This window comes from Chionomys nivalis, chromosome 2 (assembly GCF_950005125.1).
Source record: "Chionomys nivalis chromosome 2, mChiNiv1.1, whole genome shotgun sequence".
NCBI classification, from domain to species: domain Eukaryota; kingdom Metazoa; phylum Chordata; class Mammalia; order Rodentia; family Cricetidae; genus Chionomys; species Chionomys nivalis.
Window position 1 is genome coordinate 60,059,550 of NC_080087.1, and position 13,124 is coordinate 60,072,673.

The 13,124-nt window shown below is 47.1% G+C and overlaps 1 protein-coding gene across 1 annotated transcript in view; it reads left to right on the forward strand.

Moving 5' to 3' along the window:
- The first annotated feature begins 5,161 nt into the window (after positions 1–5,161).
- Positions 5,162–13,124, forward strand: part of Prep (prolyl endopeptidase) — a 106,560-nt gene continuing 98,597 nt past the window's right edge. The window contains exons 1-2 of the mRNA XM_057762967.1: positions 5,162–5,364; positions 11,463–11,537. Of these exons, the coding sequence (XP_057618950.1) occupies positions 5,320–5,364; positions 11,463–11,537 (120 nt within the window). The 5' untranslated portion in view covers positions 5,162–5,319. The remainder of the gene's footprint in view (positions 5,365–11,462; positions 11,538–13,124) is intronic.

Below are 13,124 nucleotides of genomic sequence, written 5' to 3' on the forward strand. Positions count from 1 at the left end.
TGCATGTTTCCTATGTCCTGGATAGGCAGAATATAAACATCACGGTGATTGTGGTTTCTTTTTTCCCAGTTCTCTCCTACTCCTTTTCTCCCCAGTCCCAGCCCCCTGTGTAGCCCTGGCTGACCTGGAACGCAATGTGCAGACCAGGTTGGCCTCCCACTCACAGAGTGGCCTGCCTCTGCGTCCTAAGTGCCCGAATTCAAGGTGTACACCACCATGTCTAGCTTTCCAAGTTCTTAATGTGACTGTTCATCTCTGAGAGTTTGCTGACTGTGTTTCAATTGGTACAAATTGTCCATTGGTATCTTCTGTCTACTTGCCTTTTGTGTTGCTTATCCACATTTCAGCTGAAGAGGAACTGTTCTGTGGAGCTCCTCAGTACCTGTCTTACCTTTTCACTTCTCCTTAAAGGCCATCTTTTTCGTTAACCTACAGAAATACTTAAATTTCTTTACTTTGATATTTCATGGCTCCCTTTCTTCACACCCCTTGCTTACCTGTGTTTATGATCATGGCGATTTCTTCCAGTTTACTAATTCTAGCTACATATTTAGCCTATCCATAATTTTTATTTTAGCAATTTTTTTCCATTTCTAAAACTTAGATTTTTATTTCCAAATTTAGTTGGTCATTTTTGTTATTAATTCCTTGCGACTTACTGTGTGGGGGGTAATTTTTTTGTTTCTCTCTTGAAACATTTACTCTCTAGCCATTCATGTTCTATGCTTTATTTTTCAAATACATAAACCCCACAGACAGCCTAAATATATTTTTAGTCATTTTCTATCGCTTATATTCATGGTAGAGGGTGTCAAGGAAGACAAACAGGAACTACGTTAGATATTTTAAGCAGCCAGAATTACTGTTTATTACTTTTTATCACACTTATTACTGTGGCTAGGATGTAAGAAAACCAAAGTCCACACTCTCACTGATTCCACAAGAGCCTGGCAACTTTCCATCCCTTTGAAACTTCTCAGGTAGCCGCAGGTGCTCCTGGGATGTTCCCACCCCACTTTACTGACCTACCAGAACTACTGCACAGTGAGCTGCAGCTTCCTGCCCTCGGCAGACATAACTGAAAGAAAGAAGTGTCTTTCTTTATTCCCTCCTCTAATCTATTTCCTTCCTTTGATAGAACCTGAAAAAAATAATAAGCTAATGAGAGAACTTAGAAAAGGTAATTTACAGACTCGAGCTTCAATACAGAGGCCAAAGGTGTGAAAACATTGTTGAATGATAACAAACCCCCAGCCAGCAGAGTCCCTTTGCTTAGTTGATTGAGTTACATTGTGTTGATTGAATCACAGAACTCTAAGTTAGGTCTTCCAAAAGTGTTTGGATGCTTTCCTTCAAAGATGGCCTTTTGTGACAGACAATTCTGATGCAATCATTCTTTGCAGGGTGATGGCTCATGAGTGCGTACAAGGGAACCATTTAGTAAAGCGTGCCTAGCTTTGAGTTTTTCTGCATGTTTTTATATGGTCTCTGTGTGTGTGTACGTGTGTGTGTGTGCCCGTGCATGTACATGTGTGTGTGTGTGCACGTGTGTGTGTTTCTGTTAATCTTTCTTGGCATTAGGAAACCAGTGTTGTTGTTTTTTTTTTAGCTTCATTATCTTATTTTCTTTCTTCTCATGATCTTCCTTATTCTCCTACAGATCTAACTTTGTAGCCAGTAATTTTGAACTGATAGTTTTCATTGTTTTAAGTTCTCAGTTCTTAATTTAAAACAGCAGATGACTAGAAGATATAATTGTTCTCTATAAATAAGCAAAGTTCATTTTACATGTGGAATCATACTTGAATTCTCTCCTATAACAACACAGAAAAGACTCTTCCAATCACAAACACGACTAACTTTGGAACTTCATTAGAAATGCCGTAAAGTTCTATGGTCAGCTTCCTCTGCCCACATTGTTATCTGGGTTGAATTCAACCCTGGGCTCTTTCAGTGTTTAGTTCAGCAGAGGCAGAATGAGGTGTAGACCTACATCTCCACATATCGCTCATAGCCTTCAAAGACAACTGAGACTTCATCAGAACGTTACAGTGCATGGAATGGTCAGTCTAGGGATTCAGCATGGGTGACAGGCCTTCACTTCACATCTGTGTCCAGGAAGTGTTTGAAACAGAGAAAACTATGAAAATCCTTTCACTGGATAGATGATCACTCCATCTGTTTATGACATATGGGCAGCACTCCTCAGGGAAATTTCACTAATTCAGAGTCACTTGTGAAGATCCTACGTAGTTCAATTAATAAAAACCCAGAGACAGAAATTGGAGTTCAACCTGAAAATCAAAACAGCTAGCCACTGGCTCTTACCTCTACCTCAGTCTGAGATGGCGATTCTACCTCCAAGAATCTCAGATTCTGAGAGCTGTCTCCTCCCGTCTTATATTCCTCTCCAGGGTTGGGAATAAAGGTGTGCACCATTGAGATTAAAGGCATACATCACCCGGTTTCTATGGCAAACTAGTGCTACTGGGATTAAAGGTGTATGTCACCACTGTCTGGTCTGGAAGGCTGACCAGTGGGGCTGTTGTACTCTCTGATCTTCAGGCAAGCTTTATTTATTAAAATATAAATGAAATGTCACCACCTTCCTACATTCTGCATGTTTGCTCATAGGGTAGCTCTCACTTAGAAATAATCTTAATTTTATGAAATCATTGGGTCCAAAATTTTCCAGATCTTTATATGACAATATTGACTCTAAAAGTTAGAGATGAAGCTGTTAGTGCTTTGGCCTGAAAGAGGACCTCACTCTTCCTAAGACCATGTCACACTCCTAATAACTTGCAGAGTTAGGTACACAAAAATGCATGTGAATTTTCAATAACAGCAACCCTGGGAAATACCTTACATACACCTTCACAGGAAGGCAGCCAAAAGGACTGCATGACAGTGATGTGGTTAACTTCCTGCCTGGAAACTGGGGTCAAATGGAAATGTAGATCATTCAAAACAATAGCTCCAGCATCATTCCTAAGGGATGCTGAATGCAGCATCATTTCTGAGGGGTACTAAAGGGCAGAACTCCTGTGGAAATCAGAAAAATGTCTTTTGACAAGGACAGGCCTGCAAGAACACAGATACTCCCTGTTCCCGGTGAACATAGCCAGGGCCTGTTGGTGTATGGCAAGTGGTGGGCTGGATTTTGGTGCCCGCCCCACCCTCTTTCACAGACTACAATGCTTTCGTAGGAGGAACACTTTGATGAGCAGTGTGGGATGGTATTGAGCAACAAAGAAGTACCTGATCACTAGCCGGCCTCTGAGGGACAACGTTTGAGGTGATGCTACTAAGAGGCTGCCAAAGGCTGCCCTGGAGGTACCCTCCATCATGCTCCATGGTAACGGAGGAACTCTGGTGTTCATTCTGGAGACAGTACCTCCATTTCTAGAATAGTTGTGGTGGACTTTAGGACCAACTGAAGAATGTAAACCTTGGGTTTTTTTTTTTTTTTTTTTTAAGTAGCTGAGATTTCTTTTCTGTTTCTGTTAAACGGACTTTGCCACAGTATTAAAAGGGACAACACAGATCTAGAACTTGGAAACCATCAAGGGCGTGCAATCAGGGACTGCACATTTTCATCAAGATCCAAGGAGCTGGGCACTCGATTGACTAAAAGGAAAGAAAGTGAGTGATATCTGTGGCTCCATTCTTCCTTGGGTATTGTGACAGCTAATCTTAGCAGCCTGCCACACCTGGGAAGAAGGAACAATGGAAGAATTGTTTCTATCAGATTGGCCACTGGGGCATTTTCTTGACTGCTATTAGATGTAGGAGGGCCTAGCCCTCTGTGGGAAGTACCATCCCTGAGCAGGTAGGCTTGGGCTCACAAAGGTAGGTAGCCAAGTGAGTGAGCTTGTAACCTCTAAGCAGTAATAAACCGTTTCCTCCCTGCATTGGTTTTAGTCAGTGTTTCATCCCAGCAACAGGGACCAAAAACAGGGCTGCTACTGCAGTTCCGGGGCTATAAGTGGTCAAAGTCAAGCTTCTCCTGCTAAGGGGTGCCCTTGCAAATTACAGGCTGCATCTCTCTTTGCCTTCTGAGGGCAAGACATCAGAGGGTTAGAAATGAATGTTAGCACGGAGACCAAATCCTGGTTCTCTCTCTTACACCCTACTCTTTGTGAAACTCTGAAGAAAAGAAAGGCCCAGTTTATCTCAACAGTAAAACTGGGACAATAACAGTTTTCATATCAAAGTTTAATGAGGTAACATAACAACTCTTTGTTGTCTGGGTCGAGTGTCCTTGGGATAATCTTTGAGAAGCACTCACAGAAGGCAGGTGCTGGACTGCCTGGCAATCCCTGCCGGCTGGGTTCAGGAGTGTTAGCCTACAGAGTGAGTCTAGATTGTTGGAAATCACCAGAGCCAGGTCTCCCACAAAACAGGTTTTTTCTGATGGCCCTTTCCTCCCTAGGACTGGTAAGAAGGCAGGGACACACTAGGCACACGCAATACTATGAGGACTGGGGCTAAAAGGCCTCTTAGGGATTAGTCTACAAATCGAGGCCCGAACACAAACCATCGTTAGCCCAGGGGTAAAGAAGTGCAGTTATTCAATTTTCATGGGTCAGGCTGGTATCTTGCCTCTTTCCAGCACAGGAACAGTGGTGCTCAGAATACAAAACCTGGGGCAGAAGGGAGGAGGCAGGCAGGGTGAGCAGAGGACCCAAGATAACCAGCAGCCCTCCCACCTCGTTCCCTGTCAGTCAGTGAATCTCCAACACGGGCACATCCATCGACCTGGCAACACCTCCAAAGGACCTCCGCAGCCTGGAGGCCGGGCTCCCCGTGCCCATCAAGGGCTGGGGTGGAGGGAGGTGTGCTACCTTCACCTTGAAGCGTACCGTCCTCCAAGTGGCAGGCGAGGGAAAGGAGGCCAGGGTCGGGGAAGAGGCAAAGTTTCCCTTGCCGGCGCGGAGAGAGGGAAGGCGAGGGGCGCGGCTGCGGGAGGCCGGTCGCCGGGCGGCGTGGCGCGCTAGCGTGGGCGTGCTCCTCCGTGCACCCTGGCGGCGCGGGCGCGGGCGCGGCCGGCGAGCCTGCAGAGGGAGCTGTGCGCCCGCTCAGGCGCCCGCGCGGCGACACCTCTCCCTCTTGCCGCCGCTTGGGCCCGCCCGCCGGGGAGGGGCTCCCGGGCTCGCCGACAGCGTCTTCCTGCTTGGCGTACAGCCCCGCCGCCGAGTCCGCCCGTGCGCGCCGGCCGCCAGCTGCCCGCCCGCCCGCTCTCTCGCCCGCCGCCCTCCGCCGCAGTCCGCGCCCAGCCTCGCCCGCAGCGCCCGCAGCCCGCGCCCGGCCCCGGCCATGCTGTCCTTCCAGTACCCCGACGTGTACCGGGACGAGACCTCCGTGAGTACCCCGTTCGCCCCGCCCCGCGCCGCGCCTCCGGGCCCGCGCCGCCCGCAGCTCGGCTCCCGCAGCCCCGCGTCCCTGCACCCCGCACCGCTTCCCGGCCTTTGTTTGCCGAGCCGGCTGGGGTCGCGGGGCTCCTCCCAGCGCGGGACCGGCGGGCGGCCTCGGCCCACGTGCCCGAGCGAGCCTGTGGTCAGCGCCGCCCGGCCCCTAGGGCAGACCGGCAGGCATGGGCGCCTGGTGCTCCTGGGGACACAGAATGTACCCCTGTGTCTCTAGGAGGGCAAGCCTTCTGGCTTAAATATGGTGGTAGGAGAAAGTGGATGCTGGTGTGCGCGCGTGGGAAATGATGTAAGATTTTAAAACAAAAGCAAACTTTGAGAACTTGGAATTTGCAAGTCCTTAGAGTTGAAGCTCATTCATTCCGGTTTAATGCTGCCCAGCCCGGAGTCGGGTGTTGGGCGTTGGTTGCTGGGGTGCAAGTGAGGAGACAGAGTGGTGGGGAAGGGGCAGGGGATAGGCTACAGTGTGCTGAGACCATCCAGGTTTGCTTAAGAAAGGAAGTTAGGTCAGGGAAGGCCTTTGGCAGAGTAAGTTTTGCCCCAAGAATAACTGTTTACCTAAGCTGCAGGTGAACTTCAGACACAGTGAAATTCACAATTCTGGGCAAACATACGTGTGTGTGTGTGTGTGTGTGTGTGTGTGTGTGTGTGCCTGTGTATAAAAATTTGGCATTGAAGAGGTGGATTAAGTCCAACAAATATTATGGCTGTGATTCCTGCACTCACAGGCCAATTTGTCAGGTTACTTAAAATAGAATCATAGTAGAAATATTTTTGTATAATACAGTTGTCTTTTTTTTTTTCTGTTTACTTTGATCCGGTTTATGCCAGAAAGTGTACTCGGAAGCACACTGAGGTAAAGGCTTGAATGTGGGACCATCTTGTTTTCAAATGAACTTCAAGTATCTGCTGCAATGTGTCTCTCACCAGTGACCATCTGGTAACCATGTTTCTCGCTTGTTCAGCTGCTTGCTTATTGAATTTGTCTTAACCATTCCCGAAACCCTCTTCCTACAGGGGAAGGCTGCTTCTGTTGCCTATAGGAGTAAAGTGATCCTGGTAGAATGAGGAAGGGGACCGGTTAGCTCCCAGAAAACTTGTATGCTGTTCTGGGGGTGTCCCTCACTATCTGGGCAAATCTCATAGCTGTTACAGGTCTCCTTTCTCCTACATGGACTGTTAGGGCTGACATGGGACTTCACTTGCTCATGGATGGAAGACTTGCCATTCAGATAGCCTAGCTCTGCAGTGGGTCACATGCACGATCTTGACTCTTGGTTTTCAGGTGTGTGTATGTATGTGCATGTGTACATATATACATATATACACACATACACATATAATATATTATCAGTAATATGAATTATATGTATATATAGCCACTACCATTTTGTGGTTTTACTAAATACAGTCTTAGTGGTTTTTTTTTTTGAACCTCGGGATAGGTTGAGGGTAGTGTTGGTTCTTGCTTTAATGTTTCTCTACTCCAATCTGTACTATTCTTGTAGTTTAATAATTCCTAAAGGGTCAAATAGGGATTTTGTGAAGTTTTCTAAAGGTTTTCACACAACTGTAAAGAGGGTGTTTAGAATTTGATACACTCTAGTTCCTTCTCACTAAAGATCTCATGGCACCCCTAAGCCTGTGACCTTGGTGAAGGTGTAGGAGCCAGGTGCAGCCTGTGGCTTTCGTGGGGTTGTTATGTTGGCCTGATGACCTACATGGGAGGTGTTTTCCTGCTGCAGAGGAGTCTAGTACCAACTCCCAGGCGGGACTTCATGCATTTGCTCCATTGTTGCTTTTGGAAGGGGGGTTGGTCCCTGAAACTTACGTTGGAAATTTCTCTAGTTCTGTCTCTCTCTTGAGCATTTTCAGCCCTGCTAATCAGTTTCCCATAAATGAGTAGCCGGATGAAGCCCATGTGTGGACCTGTGTCTTCATGAGCAGAAATGTGAAGGTGTGGCCCTTCTCATGTAATGCCGTTGACTCTTCTACATCACTGCTTCTCATTTAACAGGTCAGGAAATTTAGGCTTCCTACGGGACATGCAAGCCCTCATGGAAGGGTGCTGGATGAGAGAAGAACACAGAAAAGGGTGGGGCGAATTTCTATTAACAGGAGGAAATAATTTCCTAATTGAGTCTGAGAGTTGACCGGCTAAGGGAGAAAGGACATTCTCGAACCTGAGATTAAAATAAAGCCATAGTTGTGCAAGTCTGGACAGCCATGAAGTTGCTTTTACTTGTAGGGCAACAGGAAGACCCTCATGTCCACACCACGCGTGGAAAGACAAGCTCAGAGGCAGCTGGATAGAGAAGCAGCCCAGTGCCATGTGGAACAGCTTTAAGCAGTGCAGGGCCTTCTCCAGGCGCTCACAGCCCCTTGGGGAGGGGAAGGACGGCTTCCAGAATGAAATCGTGATGAACTGGATGTATGTAACTTCTGTTCAAGGGGTGTGGCTGTGAGATCGCTCTGTAGTGCATGGTCTTATTAAGGGGGGGGGGGACAATGAAGAGGGCATTGTGGACTGTGGCTCCTGGGGTTCGACAATGGGAGCCACCTGGAGAATTGTTTCTTGTCTTGGTTAATGTCTGTGTGATAACCAACATCAGAAGGTGGTGTTGGATCTGGGAAGATACAGGTGCTGACTTCATGTCGAGGGCGATTTGGGAAGCACTCTGGTGTGTGATGCTCTGGGTCCAGCCGTGTACTTTCTGGGCTATGCCTGATCCATCAGGCTTAGCAGTTAAGTACACAACGAAATGTTAGGTCCACAGGCTTTGGCGGCAGTCACAGAAAGGCAGCACCCTACTTGTTAGCCCTCAGACCCTGGTTGCTTTAGCTCTTTCTGGCTTTAGTTTCCGCACCTCCCAACCAGGTTTGGTTGACTAGTGTGGAAGAAATCTGTAGAGTATTATTAGAGTATTATGAACTCACAGTCTCCTGTCTGTACAGAGTAAACCATTTGACCTCTGTTCTTACTAACTTCTCTGAATTGTGTTTTGCAATCTGTAACCTGGAAACATCAACAACTTTTTTTTGCTGTTTTTTGTTTGTTTGTTTGTTTGTTTTTGTTGTTGTTTGTTTTCTGAGGCAGGATTTTTCTGTATAATGTCCTAGCTGTCCTCAAACTAGCTCTTGTAAACCAGGCTGGCCTTGAACTCACAGAGATCCTCCCTCTGCCTCCCAAGTACTGGGATTAAAGGCGTGCGCCACTACTGCCCAGCAGCAACTTTTTAAAGATCTTCTCATCTACCAGTCTTTCCCACGTGGCACCTTGAGTGGCTATATAATAGGTTGATAGTAAAAACTTTCTGTTGTCAACACAGAAATCAGAGTTTGAGAGTCCTCTGAAGGGCGCTAGGCAGCACAGGACTGAGCAGCCTGCCTACAGCCATGCACATTCAAGGGCAGGACTGTGACCAGCCAGGCAGCCTTCAGTACAGACCACTCTGAAAATGCCCGTGGGTATACCCCCAAATTAACTTTTCATAAGAAAGCACAAAAATTAAGAAATGATAGCAGTTCCACACCTGGGAGAAAGTGTTTATTTATTGAGCATTTATTGACCATTCACGACTTTGCTACATAAATAGGGGCAGATTTACTTTAAAAAGTTGTTGCTTGGTGATCAGCCAAAATTGAGAGTGATAAAGGTGAAAAGTCAGCTTTATGAAGACCCTTGCTTGGGGAGCGGGTTCGATCTGTTTCCAGGTCTCTTGCTCTGGTCTGTCAGCTGTATAACGGCTCCTTCCAGACCTGCCTCCTGCTCACCCAGACTCTTGTGTGCATCCTCCAGTTCTTTCAGGCGGCTCCAGATAGGGCGAGATGCAGACAACCTGGGCTGAGCAGGAGACGCTGAGTGTGGAGGAGCACTAGAAAGGTCATCCAGGTGCCCTCTCAGGAGAGTTTGCTGTCCTTGGGGAATAGCCTTATCCTTCTGCTACTGTGGCATAAAGCAGCAGACAAGTTACAAATTCATCGTGATAGAGGTTACTCAATGCCAGAAGTCTTACCCAGGGTTAGGGTCGCCCACAGACCAAACTGGAGAAGCTGACAGTGGTAGTTTTTAGTTCATTTGATTCATCTTGACCCTGAGGTGTAGAGATTATGTAATGCTTTTTACTTTGGATTGTGTCTTCAGGCGTGCTCACATGGAGATGATGAGGAGCAAGCTTGTGTCTTCCAGTCCCCTTCTCTGGTCCTCGGGGTTGGCCAGGCCTTGGACTTGGTGCTGTCAAAAGCATCTTAGGAGTTCCAGAGGCTCCCCTCCCCCTCACCAGCTTCCGACAACATGCAGCAGTTTCATTTCTTCAGGTGTCCAAGTGGTGGTGGCATTTGTGCTGTGTGTGTGTGGTGGCATTTGTGTTGTGCGTGTGTGGTGGCATTTGTGCTGTGTGTATGGTGGCATTTGTGCTGTGTGTGTGTGTGGTGGCATTTGTGTTGTGTGTGTATGGTGGCATTTGTGCTGTGTGTGGTGGCATTTATGTTGTATGGTGGCATTTGTGTTGTGCGTGTGTGGTGGCATTTGTGGTGTGTGTGTGTGGTGGCATTTGTGTTGTGTGTATGGTGGCATTTGTGCTGTGGTGTGTGGTGGCATTTGTGCTGTGTGTGTGTGGTGGCATTTGTGTTGTGTCTATGGTGGCATTTGTGCCGTGTGTGTGTGGTGGCATTTGTGTTGTGTGTATGGTGGCATTTGTGCTGTGTTGTGTGTTGGCATTTGTGCTGTGTGTGTGTGTGCTGGCATTTGTGCTGTGGTGTATGGTGGCATTTGTGCTGTGTGTGTGTGGTGGCATTTGTGTTGTGTGTTGGCGTTTGTGTTGTGCGTGTGTGGTGGCATTTGTGGTGTGTGCGTGTGGTGGCATTTGTGTTGTGTGTATGGTGGCATTTGTGTTGTGTGTATGGTGGCATTTGTGCTGTGTGCGTGTGTGGTGGCATTTGTGCTGTGTTGTGTGTGGTAGCATTTGTGCTGTGTGTGTGTGTGGTGGCATTTGTGCTGTAGTGTGTGGTGGCATTTGTGTTGTGTGTGTGGTGGCATTTGTGCTGTGTGTGTGGTGGCATTTGTGCTGTAGTATGTGGTGGCATTTGTGCTGTAGTGTGTGGTGGCATTTGTGCTGTGGTGTGTGGTGGCATTTGTGCTGTGTGTGTGGTGGCATTTGTGCTGTGGTGTGTGGTGGCATTTGTGCTGTAGTGTGTGGTGGCATTTGTGCTGTGTGTGTGGTGGCATTTGTGCTGTGTGTGTGGTGGCATTTGTGTTGTGTGTGTGGTGGCATTTGTGCTGTGTGTGTGGTGGCATTTGGGCTGTAGTGTGTGGTGGCATTTGTGCTGTGGTGTGTGGTGGCATTTGTGCTGTGTGTGTGGTGGCATTTGTGCTGTGTGCGTGTGTGGTGGCATTTGTGCTGTGTGTGTGTGCTGGAATTTGTGCTGTGTATAGGTGATAAAAATGATCTCACAACAGTACAAAAGAGGCTGTGGTTTGAGCACACCCCATGGTGTGTAGGCCAGCTTCTGTAGCAGGAAGCAGAATCATGCTCTGAATTAGAAACTTGCTTTTAGTAGTTCAGACCCAAAAGCAAAACTGATCATATGCCCTGTTGGAGGGAGCTGATTTCATTAGCCATATTGAGTGTGACCAGGAGCCGACGGATGTGTGTGGTGACTCCTTCCAGATGTGACCATCTCGTGTGCACCCTGCATTGTGTCCTTCCGTGCTTCACCCCAGCCGCACGGTTTTGAGTTTCTTTAGCCCAGCAGCCGGCCTTTGTTCCCTGTTGTAAAGACGGAGCCCTTTCCTATTCGGACCCTTTCATCTTTCTTTTCTCCCCTGCTAAAACATTCTTTTCATGAAGAGTGGCTTGACACCGTTGAGAAGCTGCCAACTTTGGTTCATGTGGTAATTTGGGCAGACGTGTTGCCAATGAGCCCATTAGTATCATTGTCTGGCCCTTTCCCGTTTCTCCATCGCATAGAGAATGTATATTTTTAACTGGTCTTGGGCACTGATTACTCAAGACCTCATTTTGTCTTTTGCAGGTACAGGATTATCATGGACATAAAATTTGTGATCCTTATGCTTGGCTTGAAGACCCAGACAGCGAGCAGACAAAGGTAATTTCGGCTCATGATCAGCAGCCTTAGTGACCACACTCTCCTGCTGATGTCTGTAGTTCCTAGAGCTTTCCCTTCCTGTGTCTTCCTGTGTTTCTGCCTTGGGACAGGGTGTGTACCTGTGGGTATCCCAACTTTTTATGAGGGGAAAAAAGGAGAAGACACATTCAGTCCTCAGAAAGAATCAATGTTAAGGAAATGTGGCTTGTCATGACGCTGCTGAACAATGTATTTGCAGTGAAAATATGAGAAGGAATGGAAGAAAAAAGGTTGTACTAGAGAAAAACATGGCACAAAGGAAAAATGGCCTAGTACATCTTGGGGTGGGGCAAAGAAATAAAAATCCTGCACATTAGACAAACGGTATTTTTAATAATCAGTGCTGGCTTTAACACAACAAAGAAAAAACCTAAATTGTGAATAGGAGACTATCATTAGGCGTTGCTAAAGTCAGGGCAGAGGGAAAACTCTAAGAACATAAGACTTCTTTTGTTGTTGTTTTGGAGAAACATTTGAAGGGCTCAGCCAAAGTCTTGTTTCCCTAGTGAAGTTCTGCTCGAACCCTCTGAGGTGGAGAGTGTTTCTTTGCATTGTGGAATTTGTCAGTTATATATGCTAAGTGATTAGGTTTCCTTGGGAGGGATGACTGTGTCTCAAATTCACCTTTATGATCACTTTTGTTTTTTTGAGGCAGGGTTTCTCTGTGAATCCCTTCCTGGCTGTCCTGTAACTCTGTCTGTAGACCAGGCTAGCCTTGAATTTAGGGATTCTCCTGTCTGCCTCCAGAGTGCTGGAATTAAAGGTGTGAGATAAAACCACCACAGCTGGCTCTCAAATTCATCTTAAGTTCCTAACCTCTTTGAGGTGTAGCCACACACTTTGTCCCTGAGGACGTGTGTACTGGGGCTGGGGAAATGGCTCATCAGTAAAGTGTCTGCCACGCAAGCCTGCGGACCTGAGTTCAGATCACCCACACGCATAGAAAGCTGGGTGTACCCTGTAATCCCAGAGCTGGGGAGGTCGAGTTGCCAGGATCCAGGGGTTTTGCTGGTGAGCCAGTCTAACAGGATCAGTAGACTTCTGGCCTCCATCTGCACTCAACACCATCTACATATGTACATATACACACACAAACACACAGAACACACACACACAATGCAAAGGAGAACATACAATACATGTACTGTTTCTAATATGCTCGTTGCCCTGGTTAGTTTCTACCAACTTGGCATACACTAGTCACCTTGGAAAAGGGGACCTCAGCTAGGGAATTGCTTGCCTCAGATTGTCCCATGGATAAGTCTGTGGGGGCATTTTTCTTGACTGTTGAGATGGGAGGGTTCAGCCGCCATGGATGGTACCATCCTTGAATAGGTGGGCCTGGGCTGTACAGGAAAGGTAGGGGAGGAAATTAGTAATTAGTGTCCTGCATGGTCTCAGCTGCAGTTCCTGTCCCTGCTTCCTGCTGTCATGGTCTGTACAGCCTGCAGGCCAGATAAATCCCCTCCTTGGGTGTCTTTAGGATTCTAGCACATATGTTCCCCTTAAATTTTTTTTTAAATTTTTAATTAAAAAAAAAAAAAAAAA